Genomic DNA, 18,187 nt, shown 5'->3' on the forward strand with positions numbered 1-18,187 from the left:
TAGCGATCATGTGGTCAAATCACACGAGAAAAATTGTGAAAGGAACCCTGATTCCCACCCAGATCCAATACGGCAGCGGTGCGCGCGGTCCAACTTTGGGTGCAGTTAGAGGTAAACTGCACACAAACAACACCGCTTGGGAAAGGGAAGGGCTTCGGCGACCAACGCCATCGATCGAATCGGGAAAGAAGATTAAAAATCTGTAGCGAATCCGGCTGTTCCTCTATTCCTCTCGGCGAAGTTCAGGTGGCCACGGTATGCTTCTCTGTTTCTTCTCATCGTCCCGCATGGTAACTGATGAGTTGTGTTATTGTGGAAATTGGATAGGGGAAGATGGGATTTAATCGGCCTGTTGATTCTTCTCCTCTGTTTTAATTGGTATATATCTCGATTAGATTCGATGGGATTCAGATTTTTTATGTGGGGAATTCAAAGGGAGAGTTTGTAGTAGTGCTTAATGGGGTTTTGTTTGTTTCTCCAATTTACGATTCTCTCTCATCCTGTTCCGTGCTTGATGAGTTTGTGTATTTTTTTTGTTTTAATTTATTTTGCTTTATGTTTTCTTCTTGCATATACTGGATAGCATGGTTCGGGTTAAAGATCGGTGAAAGAAACTTTGGTTGAAGCTGATTCTTATTTATTTTATCTATATGTTCCCTCGTTTGAATCCTCTTGTTTATGCTATGGTTAAGTATGTTCTTGAATTTTTTTTTTTGGGAAATGTAAAGATTTTTATTTGGTTATTTGAAATGATATCTTTATGCTTATTTAGCTTCGTCTGTTTAAAATAAATCTGGTAATAAATGTATATTATGATTATTCAGTTTGCGGAGATTGATGCTCTGCAATATTTTTGTGAAGTTGTTCTTTAAGTGACTATGATAAATTGATATGTAGTGCATTTATTTTATGTTCTGTGAGGCATATGGGGTTATGTACTAAATTTTTTATAGAGATTATCCTTTCATGTACCAGATTGTTGGATATCTACTATATTCTTACTTCATGCCAGAATGTTTCTTCCAGATTTACCTCTTACATTTAATGATTTGCAATAGAATATTATGCTAAACTGGAGAATCATTTTACTTTGAAAGGGTAATGTCGTATGGTTGTGGTTTAATCTTCTCAAGTTCGGTTTCGTATGACTATTTACATGGGATGCATTAGAGTTCAATGATTTTGACCAAGAATTGAGCCTTCTAACTATGCATTGGACTAATGAGAGCTGAAAGTGAGTGGCCTAGTTAGCTTTAATTTGTTCAAGGAACATGATATACTCTCGATTAGGTCAACATTTAAATTGGTTCCCCTCACCAATTGCCTATATGACATCTTTTTTAATTATTAAATTAACACCTGACTTTGTATTTTGCAATGGATTTCACACACACATACCCATGGTCCTCTCCCCTCCTTTTAAACATTGACTTCATTTCAAGTTGCTTTTGAGTTCCACGCTAGGTTCTAAATCAATTTAAAGTTTGTCTCAATTTGGTCTATTACTGTTTTAATAGACTCAAAATTACTTACAACGAGCATTTTGCATAAATGCATAACATGATAATATAATATATAGTATACTACTTATATTTATATGTATAATTTAACTAAAATATCAATTGCGAGTCATGTTGAGATTGAATATTTCATGTTGAATTGGCTCAACTTGAAATGAGTTTGTTTTCAATTTGATTTTGGGTTGAGAAAGAATTAAAATTTTTATTCCAAATTGAGCTAGATTTGCTATACTCGACTAAGCTTCAGCCTTAGTTCTAAGACAATTCTTCATTTCATCCGCTTAACAGTACTTCTAAAAGTTATATCATCAATTAAATCCTCATTTATTTATATAATAGATCCTAAAGATTCAAAACCTAATGCAATTAGGAGTTTTTTAGCCATAAAAAATATTTGATTAGAAAGCTTTTGCTATTATCCTGAATATATTACATTTATTTTTCTATTATTTTTTTTCTCTACATTATTTCAGAAATGAGAAATGTTCATAAACCTTTGATCATTTTTTCTATGTAACTTCAGGCTCGTTAATTTGTAATGAATTGTGATTAATAGAATGTTGTCTTGCTTTCCTATGCAACTCTTATCTCTCCTAATCAGTCCCAATCACAGCTCTCTACTGGTTTAGGAGATGAAAGACATATTGTGGTGCTTGTTTATAAATTATTACTTCAGAAACATTTAACTTTTCCTCAGGTTGGCAGTCCCGCTCAAGAAATTTACTAGTAATCTGTCTAAAATTATTTAGAATAAAAAGTTACTGTTTGCTACAACTCTCTGCCAACTAGGAAGCAATTTCCTTATTTTGGCGTCTTCTTCTTTTCTTGGTTATTTCATTTCATTTAAATCTTGCTTGCTGGACCAACTATACTTAACAAGAATTGAGCCAGTCTTTATGGAAGGTGTTTGCATTACTTGGAACATATGGTACATGCTACTGCATCCCATTCAATTGTAGTCCCTTAATAATTGTTTTTTATTCGATTTCCTTATTTTTGGCGTCTTCTTCTTTTCTTTGTTATTGCATTTCATTTAAATCTTGCTTGCTGGACCAACTATACTTAAAAAAGAATTGAGCCAGTCTTTATGGAAGGTGTTTGCATTACTTGGAACATATGGTACATGCTACTGCATCCTATTCAGTTTTAGTCCCTTAATAATTGTTTTTTATTTGTCTTTCGTGGTGAGTGTTTAGTAAGGCTCTCTCATCCTTTGTTGCATTCTTCATCAATGAGCCTTTGTTCAATAATTTTAATCCTCTACTTAGTTTTGTACCTCTCTCTCTTTTGATCCTCAAGCTTAGGAGGCAGAAGGTAGGAATTATGGGATATAAAGCATCTGTTTAATATTGCTCTTCGGTACTACTACAATCATGCCAGAAGAGTTGCTCATAACTTCATTAGGTTTGTTTTGCGAAGGGCATTTACAAAGTTTTTCAGAGAAATAAGAAAGTTTTTAAATATTTTTTTCAATAAGGGATCGGTTTCAACAACTTTGATGATGTTGATGAAAGTGGCGAGAAGTGAGAAGTCAGATATTTGAAGAGAATGATCCGAGGCATGATTATAGGGAATTTCAGATAAAGTTCAGAATTCAATTTTAACTTTGTCATTTCACTATTTAGAATTTTATGGTGGAGGCGGCGAGGTGGCCGACCGCTATGGAAGGCATTTTGGGCAAGAGGAGTGTACGACTGGAGAAGGAGGGGGACAAGCCGAGCCATGGGTATCGGGTCATGTGAGGCTGGTGGAACTGTGGAAGAAAGGTGGGATTCCCACCCTCGATATACGAGGGAAACATGGAGGGATCACTACAATCGCTACATTGGAGGAGGAGGAAGCTATTGGTGTTGTGATTATGCTAAGATGAGGAAGTTGAAGATGTCAGTATTCGAAGGGGAGGATGCCCATGGGTGGGTATATCGGGTGGAGAGGTATTTCTCATTGAATGGGTTGAGAGAGGACATGACCACTAGGGGCTGAAATGAGTCCAGAAAAATGCAGTTTATTGTTCAATAGGTCTGGATTAAAGGTTTGGAAGTGATTGGAGGGTTTGAAGAAAGCTCCAAGGTCAGGATTTACTGGGTAACAGGTCTAGTGGCATAGGCTGTAAATATTTGAAGGTTTTACAGCCTATGGATTTTAATTAAGTTTCTGAGGTTAGAGACCTTGGAAAGGGCTCAAATTTGGAGGGTTGCCTCCAGAGACATGTCCCATCAGTACGCAACCGACAGACTCTGAATTGGAGGTCATTTAACTGGGTTTCAAAGTGTTTGAAATTTTGCTGAAAAAGGTTTTTAGGACTTGGCCTTTTAGCATTGGATTTGAGTCTGGATTTTGAATTTGATCTGGATTTTGAGTTTGATAGATTAGGTTTGAATTATTCAAATCATTTATAATCATTTGGGGGATTATAAATGATTGGATAGGTTTAAAACTAGATCGAAGGTAGGATATAAGATTGAACTGGAAATTAAGATCTAAATGGATTTAAAATCTGGATTTGATTGAAGTTTGAATCGAATTAAGGTCTAGGCAGTTCCTAGGGTCTAAGAAGATCATGGGGTTTGAATCTAGGAGAGTCTTAGGGTCTAGAATAGATCCTAAGGTCTGAAGTCTAGAAAAAACTTAGGACCTAGAATAGATTCTAAAATTAGATTCTAGAAGGATCATAGGATCTAGAATAGATCCTAAGGTCTAGATCTAAGAGAATCCTAGGGTTTAAATTGATTTGGGAGAATCCCAAGGTCAAGGTAGATCCTAGGGTCCGAAGTCTAGATTGATTCTAGGATCTAGAATAAATCCTAAGGTCGGGATTCTAGGAGGATCCTAGAGTTTGGATTGGTCTAGAGATTAAATTGATCTGGGGTCAGGACTGGTCCAGGTGACCTCATACAAAAATGAGGTCAACAATTTCCTACACACATTTAGTAGAGTTTAAGTCATTCTAGCTAGCGTGTAAGTGCCGCTTTTAAACCTATTAAATTGATCTGGGGTCAGGACTGGTCCAGGTGACCTCATACAAAAATGAGGTCAACATAAACCATGGCCTGGTTTCAATGGAGGGAGGCTAGATATCTGATCCGTTCATGGGAGGAGTTTAAGGATTGCTTGTTGGAACTTTTCTGAGCCATTTAGAAAGGAGACCTATATGAGCAATTTTTTGCCTTGACTCTATGGCTCATCGTACTTACTTTTGGGTTGTCACATTATCCAACAAAGACTTATAAAGACATTAATAGGTCGTAACAAGATGCCACAAATTATGAGTAAAAAAGACTAAAACAAAGATGGATAATAAGGATCTCTTAGTGATATAGATGAGATCTTAGAAGAAAATAATTGCACAAGATTTATGGCTTAAACACTTACCATATGATTGTGATGCATTAAGAGTGTATAGTGTCAAGCAGGAGACCGTCATGGAGTACAGGGAGAGATTTGAGTTGCTATCAAAGCAGTTAAGGGGAGTATCAGAGGCGGTGCTGAAGAAAATTTTCATGAAGGGCCTCAAACCCAACGTATGAGCGGACCTTTGATTAATGAGACTGAGTGGTTGAAGGAGACGATAAACTTAGTCCAGAGAGTTGAGGATCAAAAATAGATGGAGAGGGCTTGGTAAGAGTGGAGTAGTGGGAGGCTCTTACAGAAGTACCTCGACTGCACTGACACCAAGAACCTAGATGATGTCTTTTCAATGGAACATAGTTCACATCCTTCCACCTTGAAGACAAGGTAATTTTTTGTGTGGAAGTATTAATATGCTAGGGGGGCTGACCGTCTGGGATTCATGGGAGTTAATATTTCATATGTAAAGAGGATAAAATGGGGGAGGAATAATTAAAAAAGTTTATTTAGGGAAAGATGGTTGATTTGAATTTAGATTAGGGAAGGAAATTAGGAAATTTTTATTTAAGAAAAGAGGACTGATTTAAATTCAGATTTGGGAGGGAATTAGGAAGATTTTATTCAGAGAAAGAGGGATAATTTGAATTTATATTTGAGAGAAAATTAGGAATGTTTTATTAAAGGAAAGAGGGCTGATTTGAATTCATATTTGGGAGGGAAATGTGATAGTTTATTTATGGTAATTAGTTTATTTTATTTTCATTATGTTATTGTGTTTGTTGTTGTTTTTCTTAGGAGTTGTTCCTAGCAGCGTCTAGGGTTTGTGGCAGAGCCAAATAGTAGATCACTTGTATATTTCTTTTTTATTGAAGAGATAATAGAAAATCAGCCATTGTCTTCGTGTTCTAGCAATTTTCTTCCTGACTATTTGTTGTTTTTATTTCCAGGACGCATTAGAGAAATCATATATTTGAAGAGAATGATCCTAGGCATGAGGAGAGAGAAGTTCAGATGAAGTTGGGAATACAATTTTAACTGTCATTTCACTATTTAAAATACAATAAGAAATTCCTATTTTTGGACATTGGATTATACAATATGATCAATCAAATTTATTTTAAATCTAATTATAAATAATTTAAAATTCAACTCAAATGTCATCCAAAAGGATAATCAAACCTAACTTCAATTAAAATAAAGCCAAAAAATTCCTAATTAAATGAAATGCTTAAAATAAACACAATTATATTTTTCTTATATTGCATTTGTTCTCATGGTTTTAGAAAAAAATTTCTCCTTAAGAGTTGCATTGAATGCCTTTGCCTAGAAGTTTAGCGACGATGGTTGTAATGATCTGTAAGTTTTTCATCATTGGTATTAACGTGATATACATTGAAATTTATTCAATTTTTAAAAGTAATAATATGTGACTAGCAGGATTGATTATAATAAAAAATGATAATTCCTTAAAAAAAAATTTATGCTTAAATTAATATTACATTTAAATACTATATTTATATTAAAAATAAATTTATGATACTTCAATGATGAAAGATTATATTTTAATATTAATATCAAAAATAAAATTTTATCATAATTCTATATTCATTGATATTATAAGTTTTAATAAGATTAGCAAGTAATTAAATAATTTAAGTGTTCATGAAAGGTTATCCATTTATTTTAAATGAATTTAACTAACTAAATCATTTCTTAATTGAAGTTGACACCTGGCATAATTTATGTGGCACCTATTTCTTCTAAAATTACATTTCTTCATTCTAAGCATGACACATAACTTCATCTACTTATTCTATTACTCCAATATTATCTTACTTCTTTTCATTATGATGAATGCTTTTAAGGCTACTGGAAGAAAAAGTTTAGTTTAGGAAAGGCTGGCTAAGTATAGAAAGCGAAAAAAGGGTTTAATCTTCTTTATGGTAGATGATTTGTGCATGAGCTACAAGCCTAGAGCCGAGCAATGAGATCTCTAGAGAACCAAGTGGTGAGCACTTGAAGGGAAAACAGCTTCAATGTTTCCCGTCTACTTTATGTGGGGGATTGTTGACCCATCTTTGGTAGTCTTTTCCTATGTGAATGATGTGAGCTTTCCTTAGTGTCATTACTTAAGGCATGAATGAAAGGATAATATGTTGATGTAAAATAGATTATTTTCATTCTTCTTGATTTCCTTATATTAACATTAATAATTATTAATTCTTGTATATGTGTGAATGTAATGATAATGCTAATGTGATATGCCATAAAAGTGAAAGTATGAGTATTGTGTAGACCTTCGAGGGATAATGTTGACGCTACATAATCTTGGACATTGATTACTTGTCGATCATGTGTGATCCTTAACCCTAATATTTATTTTCGATGCTCTGTGATCCGTAACATTATTGCTTGTTGGTATTGTTTGATACCATATATATTGCCAGTGATGTTGTGTGATCTTTGTTGGGTGGTGATGAAGTAAAAGAAATATATTTATATACTCAGTTAAATGATGACCAACTTGTATGTGTACTTGTGTAGGAGTCTCTTACTAATTGTGTATGTAATTGACCCGGTAGCCTGTTGATGGTTCAAGTCGTTCGATTGATTGCTAGGAGCCTACCTTTATTTATTTTGTTAGCTTTTACTCATGAATCTATTAATATTGCATCAAGCATTCTCCAATGAGTTTTCTCATTCTTTGTTTTTATTTTACATCCCAAGTAATTTTACTATCTTTTCAAACTTTAAGGGAAATTTTTATAAGTTGGTGATGAGACCTATAATGCATTATGGAGCAGAATGTTTGCTATTGAAAGAGAAGTATAAAATCAAGTTAAGTGTTGCAGAGGTGAGGATGCTCAAGTGGATGAGTGGCTTTATAGTTAGAGACAAAATACGAAATGAGTATGTACGTGGAAAGGTTGGAGTAGCTCCAGTGGCAGATAAGAATAGAGATAGTCACCTTAGATGATTTGGTCATATAAAGTGTCAGCCTTTTGGTGAGCTGATTAGGAGAGTAGATGTTTCAGATCCGGACTATGTTAAGAAAAGTAAAGGTAGAGCTAAAAAGATTTGGTTAGATAGAAATATCATTTGTTTATTAGATTGAAATGACAATTTACTCTTAATATGACACAATGGAGAAAAATGATTCTTGTAGCTGACTCCACGTAGTGAGATAAATGTTTAATGTTGTTGTTGTATTCCAAGTGATGGGTCTTGGTGGGGTGGGCGGAGACAAGTTTAAAGCCAATCAGGTTTAGTTTGCTAGTCCGTAGTAGTTCATTTCTTATTTTTAGCTGCTATCTAGTGGATTGTGCTTTATAATAATGAGCACTTTTAAATGAATTTGGGTTTACAACTTTTTATGTGACTATTCAACCTTATTTATAATTTATAAATCATTTTTTCTTCATTTCCTAGCTATTTTTTACTAAATTCTCTTATTTTTCTTTTTAAGTTGAATGGGCTTTTTTACTTCATTTTTGTCAACTAGGTTTCATGTGTTGCTTGAGACTATTCATCTCAATGGCCTTCTTGCTTCAGTTCTCGGTCTTATAGTAGGTCATGTTGACGTCAGCTTAACTATGTGTTTTGTACACTAGTGCTGGAAAGAGAATTTTACTTGGCTACCTAATCATGTTAACTTGGTTGAATTTATGCTAATTGAGTTGGCCGAACAAGTTGTGGTTGACTCAAAGCAATTCAGTTTGGCTTTGTTGATGAGATTTGGCTTGTGACAACTTTCGGTGTAAGAGCTGATGCTTTAGGTTCTTAGGAGTGCGGGTATGATAGTCAAGATGTGATGCATATACATATTAATTATTAATTACTATGAGACTAGGTGCAAACATTTGATGTGTCCTCGCAGATGGCATACAAGGGACAAGAAGCTGGTAATGATGGAAAAAATCTGTCGAGCAGAGAGAAGTTGAAGCAACTACTTAGGATAACTAGAATAATGAGAGGAGATTACCGTGTATTGATGCATGTAATGGCTACACTTTTTCTGACATCCATGGTGTAACCCATCAACATTACTCTATAGCTGTTAATGCAAGTTTTGGTTGCACTAATGCAAATTGTGGGAGGAGTGTTGACTTCTACCAATCGAAGAATATAAGAAGACCCAGTGGTTAAAGCTTACTCAATTTGTTGAAGTGGCGAATCTGGAGACAGGTTTAATTTGCACAAATTGAGAAAACATTTCAATGCAATTTTATGTTCAACTGAGAGAAAGACAATGTTTAGCAACATTCGTTTTGGCAAAAAAAAATGTAAAGCATTGGTATCGCTAGGAGGCATATATAGTTGGATGGTCGACCCTACATTGTAATTACTTGGGAAGAATTGATGAAGGCTTTTCAAGCCTATACAATATTAGGCACAAATGAAATTTATCCAACCTTTAGTAGAAGAATATGTATCTAAGTTTGTAAGCGTTAGCCTAATATGACTTAAGCAGTTTTTACTTCTCTTTTAGAAAGATATTAGACTCTCGATTTAGCAACAATATCCTTAACTTAATGACCTAAAAAACTTTCATACAGAAAGCAACGGTTATAGAGGAAGAGCATAAAGCAACATAGACAAGGCGAGAATCACGAAGTGGGCATTATCTTTTGTTGACACGCATCAACTTGCATCTTTTCTCATATTTCCAAAGTGCATGTGATTTTCCATTTTTCTTCTTCATCATCTGAGCTGATGGACCTTTCAGGAGTTTCCCTTTTTAGGGTTCATCACCTGAGCTGTTGCACCTTAGTGATGAAATACTGCTTTAACATTTAAAATACCTAAAATATGATATTTGGGATTTGGGATCATCATTATCCCTTAAGGAATAGTTTAGTTAAATATTTGAAACATGTAGCCCATTTAACATTTAGTCTGTTTATTAGTTGTGCCTCTTATGATCAAAAGTTCCTGTTATCTTTGAGCCATATCGGTACTGTGCTGTTCTCTGTAGACGATTTCCAGATCAACTTGCCAATCACGAGCAATCATGAGAAAACTTGAAATTAATTTGTTCATGTAAATTTTTTTATTGGGTTTCATGATTGACATTCTGGCCTCATTTTTCCCTTATTTAGTAATAGTACCGCAGTTGATTATTATATTGTACTGTTCATTCAATAATACAATCTTAGTACAATCTGTCATAGTCTGGTTCCTTGATTATTAATCTGATGAAACAGGAAGATTCTACTACTTGCTCACTGATTGGGAGTTTGAAAACCAACGGTTACTTCTTATCGGTGGTCATTTGGTCATTGTAGATGCATAGTCATACTGGGGACATGTTCTCTTAATTTATGGGGTAGGTTCAAATGGTGGCTTGGAATTGAGGGCACTCTGATTTTGATGTAACTTTTAACATGCTCTATATTTTCTTATTTTACAAAATACTTGAATATCTTATGCAACAGAGCTAATTGCAATTCTGTTAACATGTTCAACGGTGTGTACTTTTCTTATTCTTATCATACATTTCTTACTCATTTTTTATACAGAGCAGTTCTTGTCTAGGAGTTCTTGCTAAATCTCATTCATTACCTGGTAGAACATTAAAGACACACCAAAAGAGGAGCAGAAGCCGAATATCAATACATAAGAGAAGGCAATGGTCATCAAGCCCTGAGATTATGGCAAACAATGTTAGCGTAGCTAATTCCCTTGAAACGCATATTTCCCCTTGCCCTCTTCCTAATGATACTAACAAATTGGCAGAAGAAAATTTGAGCAGTGATTCATTCGTCAACCATGGTTAGTCTAAGTTAAAGATCATTCTGGCTAAAATTTTATAATTTATGTTATGTTTATGGCATTCTTGTATTCAAAACTGTGTATGCTCCTGATATGTTTGAAGTATACCTTTTTTTTTCTATTTTTTATTATTTATGCACATGCTTATCACACCTTTGTGAATGGCTTCTTTATTATTCTCTTATATGCTGTAATTGATTACATTTCCTTTAATGGTACTTTTCTCATTTCTTATTTGATGACATTCTACTGGTCTCTTTTTATGAGTTTCTTTTGGCTTTTTTCTATTTTTTTAATCTCTTTGTTTCAACATTTATCTTTTTTGCTTCTTTAATTACATTGCTTAGGAATATACTGAGGAAAGTATGCTGTAGTCTCAAATTCTGATGACTTTGGACAAACATTTTTGTTTCTTGTTAAGAATCAACTGTAATGGCTTTTCGGTTAGTTATTGAAACTCAGTTACTGTTGTTATTGTGACAGTTCTTCTTTTTCAGCTGCCAGTCGCTCGCATATTGGATTTTATTTATTGATTTTGCCAATTTGGTTTGAGTTTACATATTTTACATCCTTCAGGGTCACGAAAAATTAGTCTGTGAGGACACCAGGCGATCCAGAGGCCAATTAAAATACGCCACATCACCCGGTACCTAGTATCGGTACCGAGCAAAAAAATGACGTTGCGTGTTCCGGTTGGCCTCTGGACGATGTCCGGTATCCGGTGCCCGCACAGAATAATTTCCCCAAGATCACGGTGTGGTCAGCTTATATTCTTAGGAAAGATTTAATCACCAACGTCTGTGTATGTTGGCAATATTTATGTTGTCTTTGCTCACTTTTTCCTTTGTATTGACAACAATTCTCACTCATTCTATGCATGATTACAGTTTGACTTCACCTTTGTGATCCTTTTAAGAATTGTTTTTGAGTTCGTCTTTCCTATTTTAGATTAGTAATCCATAATTTCTTTGCTCTGCCATTCATTTGTTCCGGTAAGCTCTGACATTAAGTTGTTTATTGCTTCAGCTGCAATAGCTTGGGTGGCGGAAAGGAGAGAATGGGTTGGAGATCAAACCAGAAAATTGTGTCAATCTCCGAGAGAACCGATTATAAGGTACTCATACTTATCACTCGTGCAGCTAATAAAATACTTCTTCGGATGGATTCCTTCTCTATTTCATTCATGGTTTAGGCTTTTCGGATTTGAACTGTAACAACTAATGGCGTAATTTTCAATTAATTTCTTAATGATCATAATATTAAGTATTAATCAAATGACATTTCTAAAATTATGCATTTAATTTGAATAAGGCTTCATTTGGGACGGCTTTATTGCTGCTTCTTAAAGCAGCTTTCTAGTAAAAAATAAAAAAAATTTGTATAAGAAAGTGATTTCAAAAAGCAGTAAGAAAATCATCCCAAACAAAGAATATATTTAATATGCTACCTGTTATTATATATCACATGCATGAATAATACTCCCTCATTTTATGCTCCTGCCAAATAGTTTAATAGATCACAGGAGCAGTCTTCCCTAAAGATTATTTGATAATATGTTCCATTTCCTACTTACAAAGCATGAATTTCACATGCTTTAATACACCCTTTCTTTTCAGCTTGTTACAAGTAGCAATTAAAATCTCCTTGCCGAGTTATTATAATTATTATAATTTTTTTGGGAATGGGATATCCACCCGCTGCAACCCCTGAAAGGGCGCTTGGCAGCGCGACTAATTCTCAGCTGACTTAGAAGAGGCACCCACCCTAGAAATCTCCTGGCCCGCACTTAATTGGACCATACTTAAGAGGCGCTGCCGCTCCAGAGAAATCGATTACTAATCAACATTCAATCATTATTATTATTAGTGTTTTCAATTGTTGATTATTGGTTCCTTTGTTCTTATTCATAGTTGGTGCACGACATATGAAGACTTGCTCTCTACAAATAATCCATTCCCCCAACCAATCCCACTATCAGTAAGTTTTCTTACACTGCTACTGTTTTTTCTTCTTTAAATGTTATAATTTCGAGATTCTCATCAATGGAAGTATCTACACTTTGATATTTTGTAGGAGATGGTAGATTTCCTAGTAGATATTTGGCATGAGGAAGGACTGTATGACTAAGGAAAATCAATCTGGCCTCCTGTAAGAGCATCATTTTTTTTACTAGAGCTCTGCTTCTTGTAAAGCTACGAATTTTTTTCCCCTTTAATTGAAGAATGATTTTGTTCTACTTATTTTTAGAGAGATTGAAGCCTATATAGATAGCTTGTGATCATAGAAAGCATAGCTTACCTGACCTGTGTTAATGAAATACTGTGTTGTTTGTAAATTGTGTTGCTGGTGCTGGTCAAATTTGTTTTGGTTCGTCAATCAATCTGTTAAAATTTGAGAAAAGAATCAAAATGGTCCATTTACTCTTTATGAAAGGCCCTCCTGATTATATTAAATGATCATTTTGGTCTCTTATAAAAAAATTAAAATTGTCACATGATTATTTTGATTATTTTTTTTTTAAGAGTTAATAGATCATTTTGATTCTTTTCACGTTAAAAAAATGTAATACTTTGGTGGAATGTACCATTTGCAAAATGGTTTGAGGGAGCGAGCTTCTCTGGGAAAAAAATTAAAACTTTTCATTAATCAATATCATATTTAGATTTTATTATAAGGAATATATTTATAATACTCATGGAAACTATCAAGTTCTTTAATACAAGTGTTATAACTAATTTTAGAGTTAGTTATAGCTATTGGTGGAGCCGTAGCTTTTTTATTATTATTATTTAAATTGGGCATGTAAATTAATAAATTTTTTAGGAGTACAAAATGAATTCTTATTTTGGAAAAAAATTAAATTGAATGTTTGAGATTGAATATTTCATGCAAATCGTTGCTCAATCTATGGCTAATGGTGGTTGATGATTATGATTTTGTTTGGAACAATTTTTTTACGTTTGTTTTTTAGTATATATATATATATACGGATTTGATTTTGAAAACATGGAGAGAATCGAGCATGAAATTCTTTTGGGATGGTTCTTCCTTGTTGGCAGGTAATCTTCTACTTGGAGATTTTACAAAGTTAAATAATGTTTTCTTGAGTTGAGTGGGGGCCTCATAACAATGCAATTATATGTCAATGAAGCTCACATAAAATTGAAGTCAACTTGTTTAGGTTTATAAGCTTCATTATTTTGTCACATGATCTCCTAGATGATAATCTCCTCCAAGGTTATAGTCTCCTCATGGGGACATTTTTGGCTAAAGAGTTCAACCAAATGGCCACTAGATGGGAAAACAATTTCTTATAATTTGATCTCATCTCTAGGGAAGGTCAAGGAGTATGGTGTTTGCTAAGCACCATGTGTTAATGTGGATTCTAAATATTTCAAAAGAAATGTATAATAGTTGATGTGATAATTACATTATTAAAAATATTTATGGAAGATGACTAATGGAGTCAATGAAGGTGAAAAAAGAGTTAATCACAAGTAGGGTGAGACTCTTGGGATCCCGAGTCATGTTGCTTGAAGTTACGCTCCCTCAATTATGACATGCATTATGCTAATTATTTTAATCTTATCATAAGATGCAGCGTGTGAATGAATGTCTTGTAAGTTGCTTTTGGCACGACGATTGTCAAGATATTCTTTTAGATTGCACGCTTTTATTAATTTCTCAAGCTGTGTTTTGAGATATGCAATGTTCAATATCAATGCTATGGTCACCTTGGTAGAGGTATAAGTTAGGATTTATCCATTCCCAATGTCAACATTTTCATTGATGTCAAACAGTTGAAATACTTCTTATTTCAAAATTTTACCATGATGCTTATGAGTAGTCAATTTAGTAGAAATAAACGAACATCAAAATATCTTGTAAAGGGACTAAGAGAGTGTGTCTTATGAGATTAACAAGTGGGTGCATACTAAGTTAACTCCCATGATTGAAGAAGCATTCAGCATATTCTTCTTTTATGTTTGAGATGAGATATTGATGCTTCTGTCATTGCTTATTTCTCTTCATGAGAGAAAAAAGAGGATGATTGCTTGGAGAGATATTCAAATTATTATACACTCTTCTTCATTCATAAGCTAACAACTTTGATGAGTAGGTCCTTCATGTTATTGGGAGAATTTGAGCGATAGAGAACTTGAAGTTTCATAATTTTTAGCCCTACGGTGAATATGGTCATAATGAGAGATTTATCAATACGTGTGACCTTCAATTGAAGCCTTATTGAACTTCATTATATAGTTACCTAGGTTCTCTAGTTTATTTTGCCTGTACAGAAGAGGGAGATAATAGATAAATCTTTAGTGGCTCCTTTAATTTGGAGTGCTACGCTAGAAGTTAGTTGGAGAACTCAAATGTACAAATGCTTGAGGAGGGAAAGTTATTAAGCAACCTTTATGTCGAGTCCTTTATAGAGGTCAAAAATATCTTGTACTTGATGGAGTTTGACATGTTGTATAGTGAACAAAACACTCTCAAACATATCCAAGTGATCAATAAGGTCATGTTATTCTTATATGCATCCAAATGAGTAGCTTTAAACTTAAGCGAGACATACTCCTCCAAGACTCTGTGGGTAAAGAGCAAATGTGCATGGTACATCTAGTATGAGAAAGTGGTGTAGGAGTATCACTAATTTTACTAGCAAATGTGTAGGATTGCAACTAGAATATGTTGGCAATTGAGTTATTGATGATTGCTACTAAAATATATACCAGTCAATGGTTGGTGAAGTTCCTCAAATCGAGCATTCAATTGCTCTTAAGTGACAAAATTTTGTAATTATAAAGCTTTCCAATATGGTGCCTAATGTCTTACTAGTCTTAATGTGAGATTCGTATTTGACATCATTGTTGTGGTTATTTTCTTTACCCAATGCTCCTTCCAAGGATGTAGTTAAGTTTCACACAAGCAAAACCAATGAGGCATGAATGGTGAAAACTCATTCTCTCATGAAGATGAGAGGATTCATGCGCAAATATTTCACAAATAGAAGAAAATATTATGCACATGATAATCCACAATGACGTCAAAATTTGATACATTCCAAAGGACAATATATACAACAGGTTTATAATAATTTGCTTTTATGACCTATTTCTATTCAAAGACATATCCATGGCACAGAAGGCATCTCTATTATTAATATAAAATAGTTCACAAAAAGGGATTTATGTGTATGTAATAGGATTCACATTATGTAAATATATACATCTTTTGGGATGATATTTTGGCTGAATATTCATTGAATAATAGAAAAAAATGTCAAATTCAGGACTTGTCCTATTTAATTAATGTTTAAAATTAATCAATATATTTTATCATTAGTATGACTAATTTGCCAGTATGTAACCTCTTCCTTAAATGAGATTCAGGTAGATAAGTAATTAAATATATAATTATCTATCTAATTATCATTATAATTGGATATTAAGGATCCAAATATTAGTTTATTACACTTTCTTTTTATGTTTGGTTCTATTGCCACACTTTGTATGTCAGCCAAATACTATCTTTGTCAAATATATTATTTCAAAATTTTTCTTTCAAAAAATGCAAAAAAAAAAAAAAAAAAATTTATCAAATAAGTCCTTTATATTTATATTTAATAATTTTTCATGAGAATAATTTAACTGAGTTTGCATATTTATTTTATATAGCTTGCCTTAAAAAAATAATTTTGTATGTCAAAATATATTGAAATTTCATAGATTTGCATATTGTGGTGGTGAATATTAGTACTATAATTATTATGCAGTAAATATAACGATATATATTATAAAAAATCCACAATATATTATACTATACATAAATATATAACATTTATATGTCATCAAATTTTGATTTGATCAGATACAAATCTTAATGCATATTTAAATAAAAATTTTTCGGAATTAAATTCAGAAAAATCCAAATTTTAATTTTCAATCAAATGAACCAATAAACAAAAAAATTGATTTGATGCAACTTTAATGGAGCCCAAAACAAGCATTCGGAGTGTAATTTCAATCTTTGGAATATTAATTGGGGTAACAAACAATCTTATTTATCTGTTTATAGTCAAATATAATATTTCGATGAGATGAATCCAATAGTATATAATTTTCTAATTTTAATATCATGAAGGTACTTAAATGCTAAGAGCATAATCTATGATCAAGATTATAAATATTAGGTGTGTCAATTTTGAGTCATAGGTCAGGTTCGGATCGAACCAGGAATTGACACGTACTATTCGGGTCAACCCGAACCCGACCCGCTTCAGGTACAGGTCAACCAAACACGACACGAAGACCCGGGGCCGACCAAAATTGTTAGTTTTTGGGTAAGAAAATGAGTCAATCTCCGATTTTCAGGTCAAAACAGGCCAATCTCGTGTTTTCGGGTAAAAAACAGGTCTATTTCGAGTTTCTTGGCCAGTACGAACCCGACCAGTTTTGGGTCCGGGTTGACCCAACCTAAAATCTCTGGGTCTGGTTCATGTCGGATTTTTGAGTTGTATCAAATATTGACACCCCTAATCAATATGAACCTTTTGATAATATATTTTACGTAATATATGATCGACATAATCACTATGAACTGTTTGATAACATATTTTAGACTTTGATTAATTTACAGGACATGTTAGTCTAAAAAAATTATATATAAGACTCCACTCTTTACATGAAGCGGAGTTTAGGCTCTTAGCTTGAGATTTAAAAGAACACAAAGGCTCTGAGCTCCATTGGACAATCACCCAAAGCAGCAATTCAATTATTGCTGTCAAACCATCTTTGTAAGACCACCATCATTGACCAATTGTCATTGGATCATCGTTGTCCCACCAGCACCATTATGCCAATTCCCTCGAATCATTGGCTATAATCATCCGATAATCATCACCCGATTACAATCCTTCGATTATCATCCACCAACTACAATCCTCCATCTACTATTATCTTGCTATGATCCTCTAATAAAAAATTTAGTTGGATATTAATATATAACAAATATAATTTGATTAGTTTTATTATAATTATATAATATGTATTAATTTTATTATCAATAAATATAATTAAAATCATATTTTAGCTAACAAACTTTAAATACTAAAATAAGTATCAGGATTTTAAAATTTTTTTGTGATCATATCCTCCTCTAAAATTTTACCCCAAAATTTGAGTTAGACCAAAAATTCCGCATTCGAAAGGAATGCGATCCATTGATTTCTGCTACTTATATCTCCCTCCCTCAAATCCAAATGAATGTCTTCAGAGAAAGAGGAAGGAAAGATGAACGGGTCCAAGCTTACACCGGAGGTGGACCAGGTCTTCCGCCACTTGGACACCAACGGCGACGGCAAGCTCTCGTCGGAGAAGATCAGTGAGGCGATGATCAAGCTGAATACGATATCGGCGGAGGAGATCCAGTGGCTGCTGGCGGAGTTAGACGGCGACGGCGACGGGGTCATCGGGTACGGCGATTTCGAGGCCTTCTGCTTGAAGTATTTGTGGGGACCACCGACCTTCGATTTTTATAGGAGC

General features: G+C 33.7%; 1 protein-coding gene and 1 long non-coding RNA gene across 2 annotated transcripts; both read left to right on the forward strand.

Annotated features, from left to right (window-relative positions):
* Positions 1–54: 54 nt before the first annotated feature.
* Positions 55–13,012, forward strand: LOC110114650 (the record flags this gene model as incomplete). Its single annotated transcript, XM_020847597.2, has 5 exons — positions 55–255; positions 10,388–10,640; positions 11,667–11,754; positions 12,551–12,617; positions 12,714–13,012. Coding segments are annotated over 5 exons (663 nt in total), but the record flags the coding sequence as incomplete, so codon positions are not given.
* On the forward strand, positions 4,542–9,150 carry LOC114580283. The gene is made up of 2 exons (XR_003701642.1): positions 4,542–5,884; positions 6,734–9,150. It is a non-coding gene; the product is annotated as an uncharacterized LOC114580283 (long non-coding RNA).
* Positions 13,013–18,187: the final 5,175 nt, after the last annotated feature.

Source organism: Dendrobium catenatum, unplaced genomic scaffold (genome assembly GCF_001605985.2).
Source record: "Dendrobium catenatum unplaced genomic scaffold, ASM160598v2 fragScaff_scaffold_917, whole genome shotgun sequence".
Lineage (NCBI taxonomy): Eukaryota > Viridiplantae > Streptophyta > Magnoliopsida > Asparagales > Orchidaceae > Dendrobium > Dendrobium catenatum.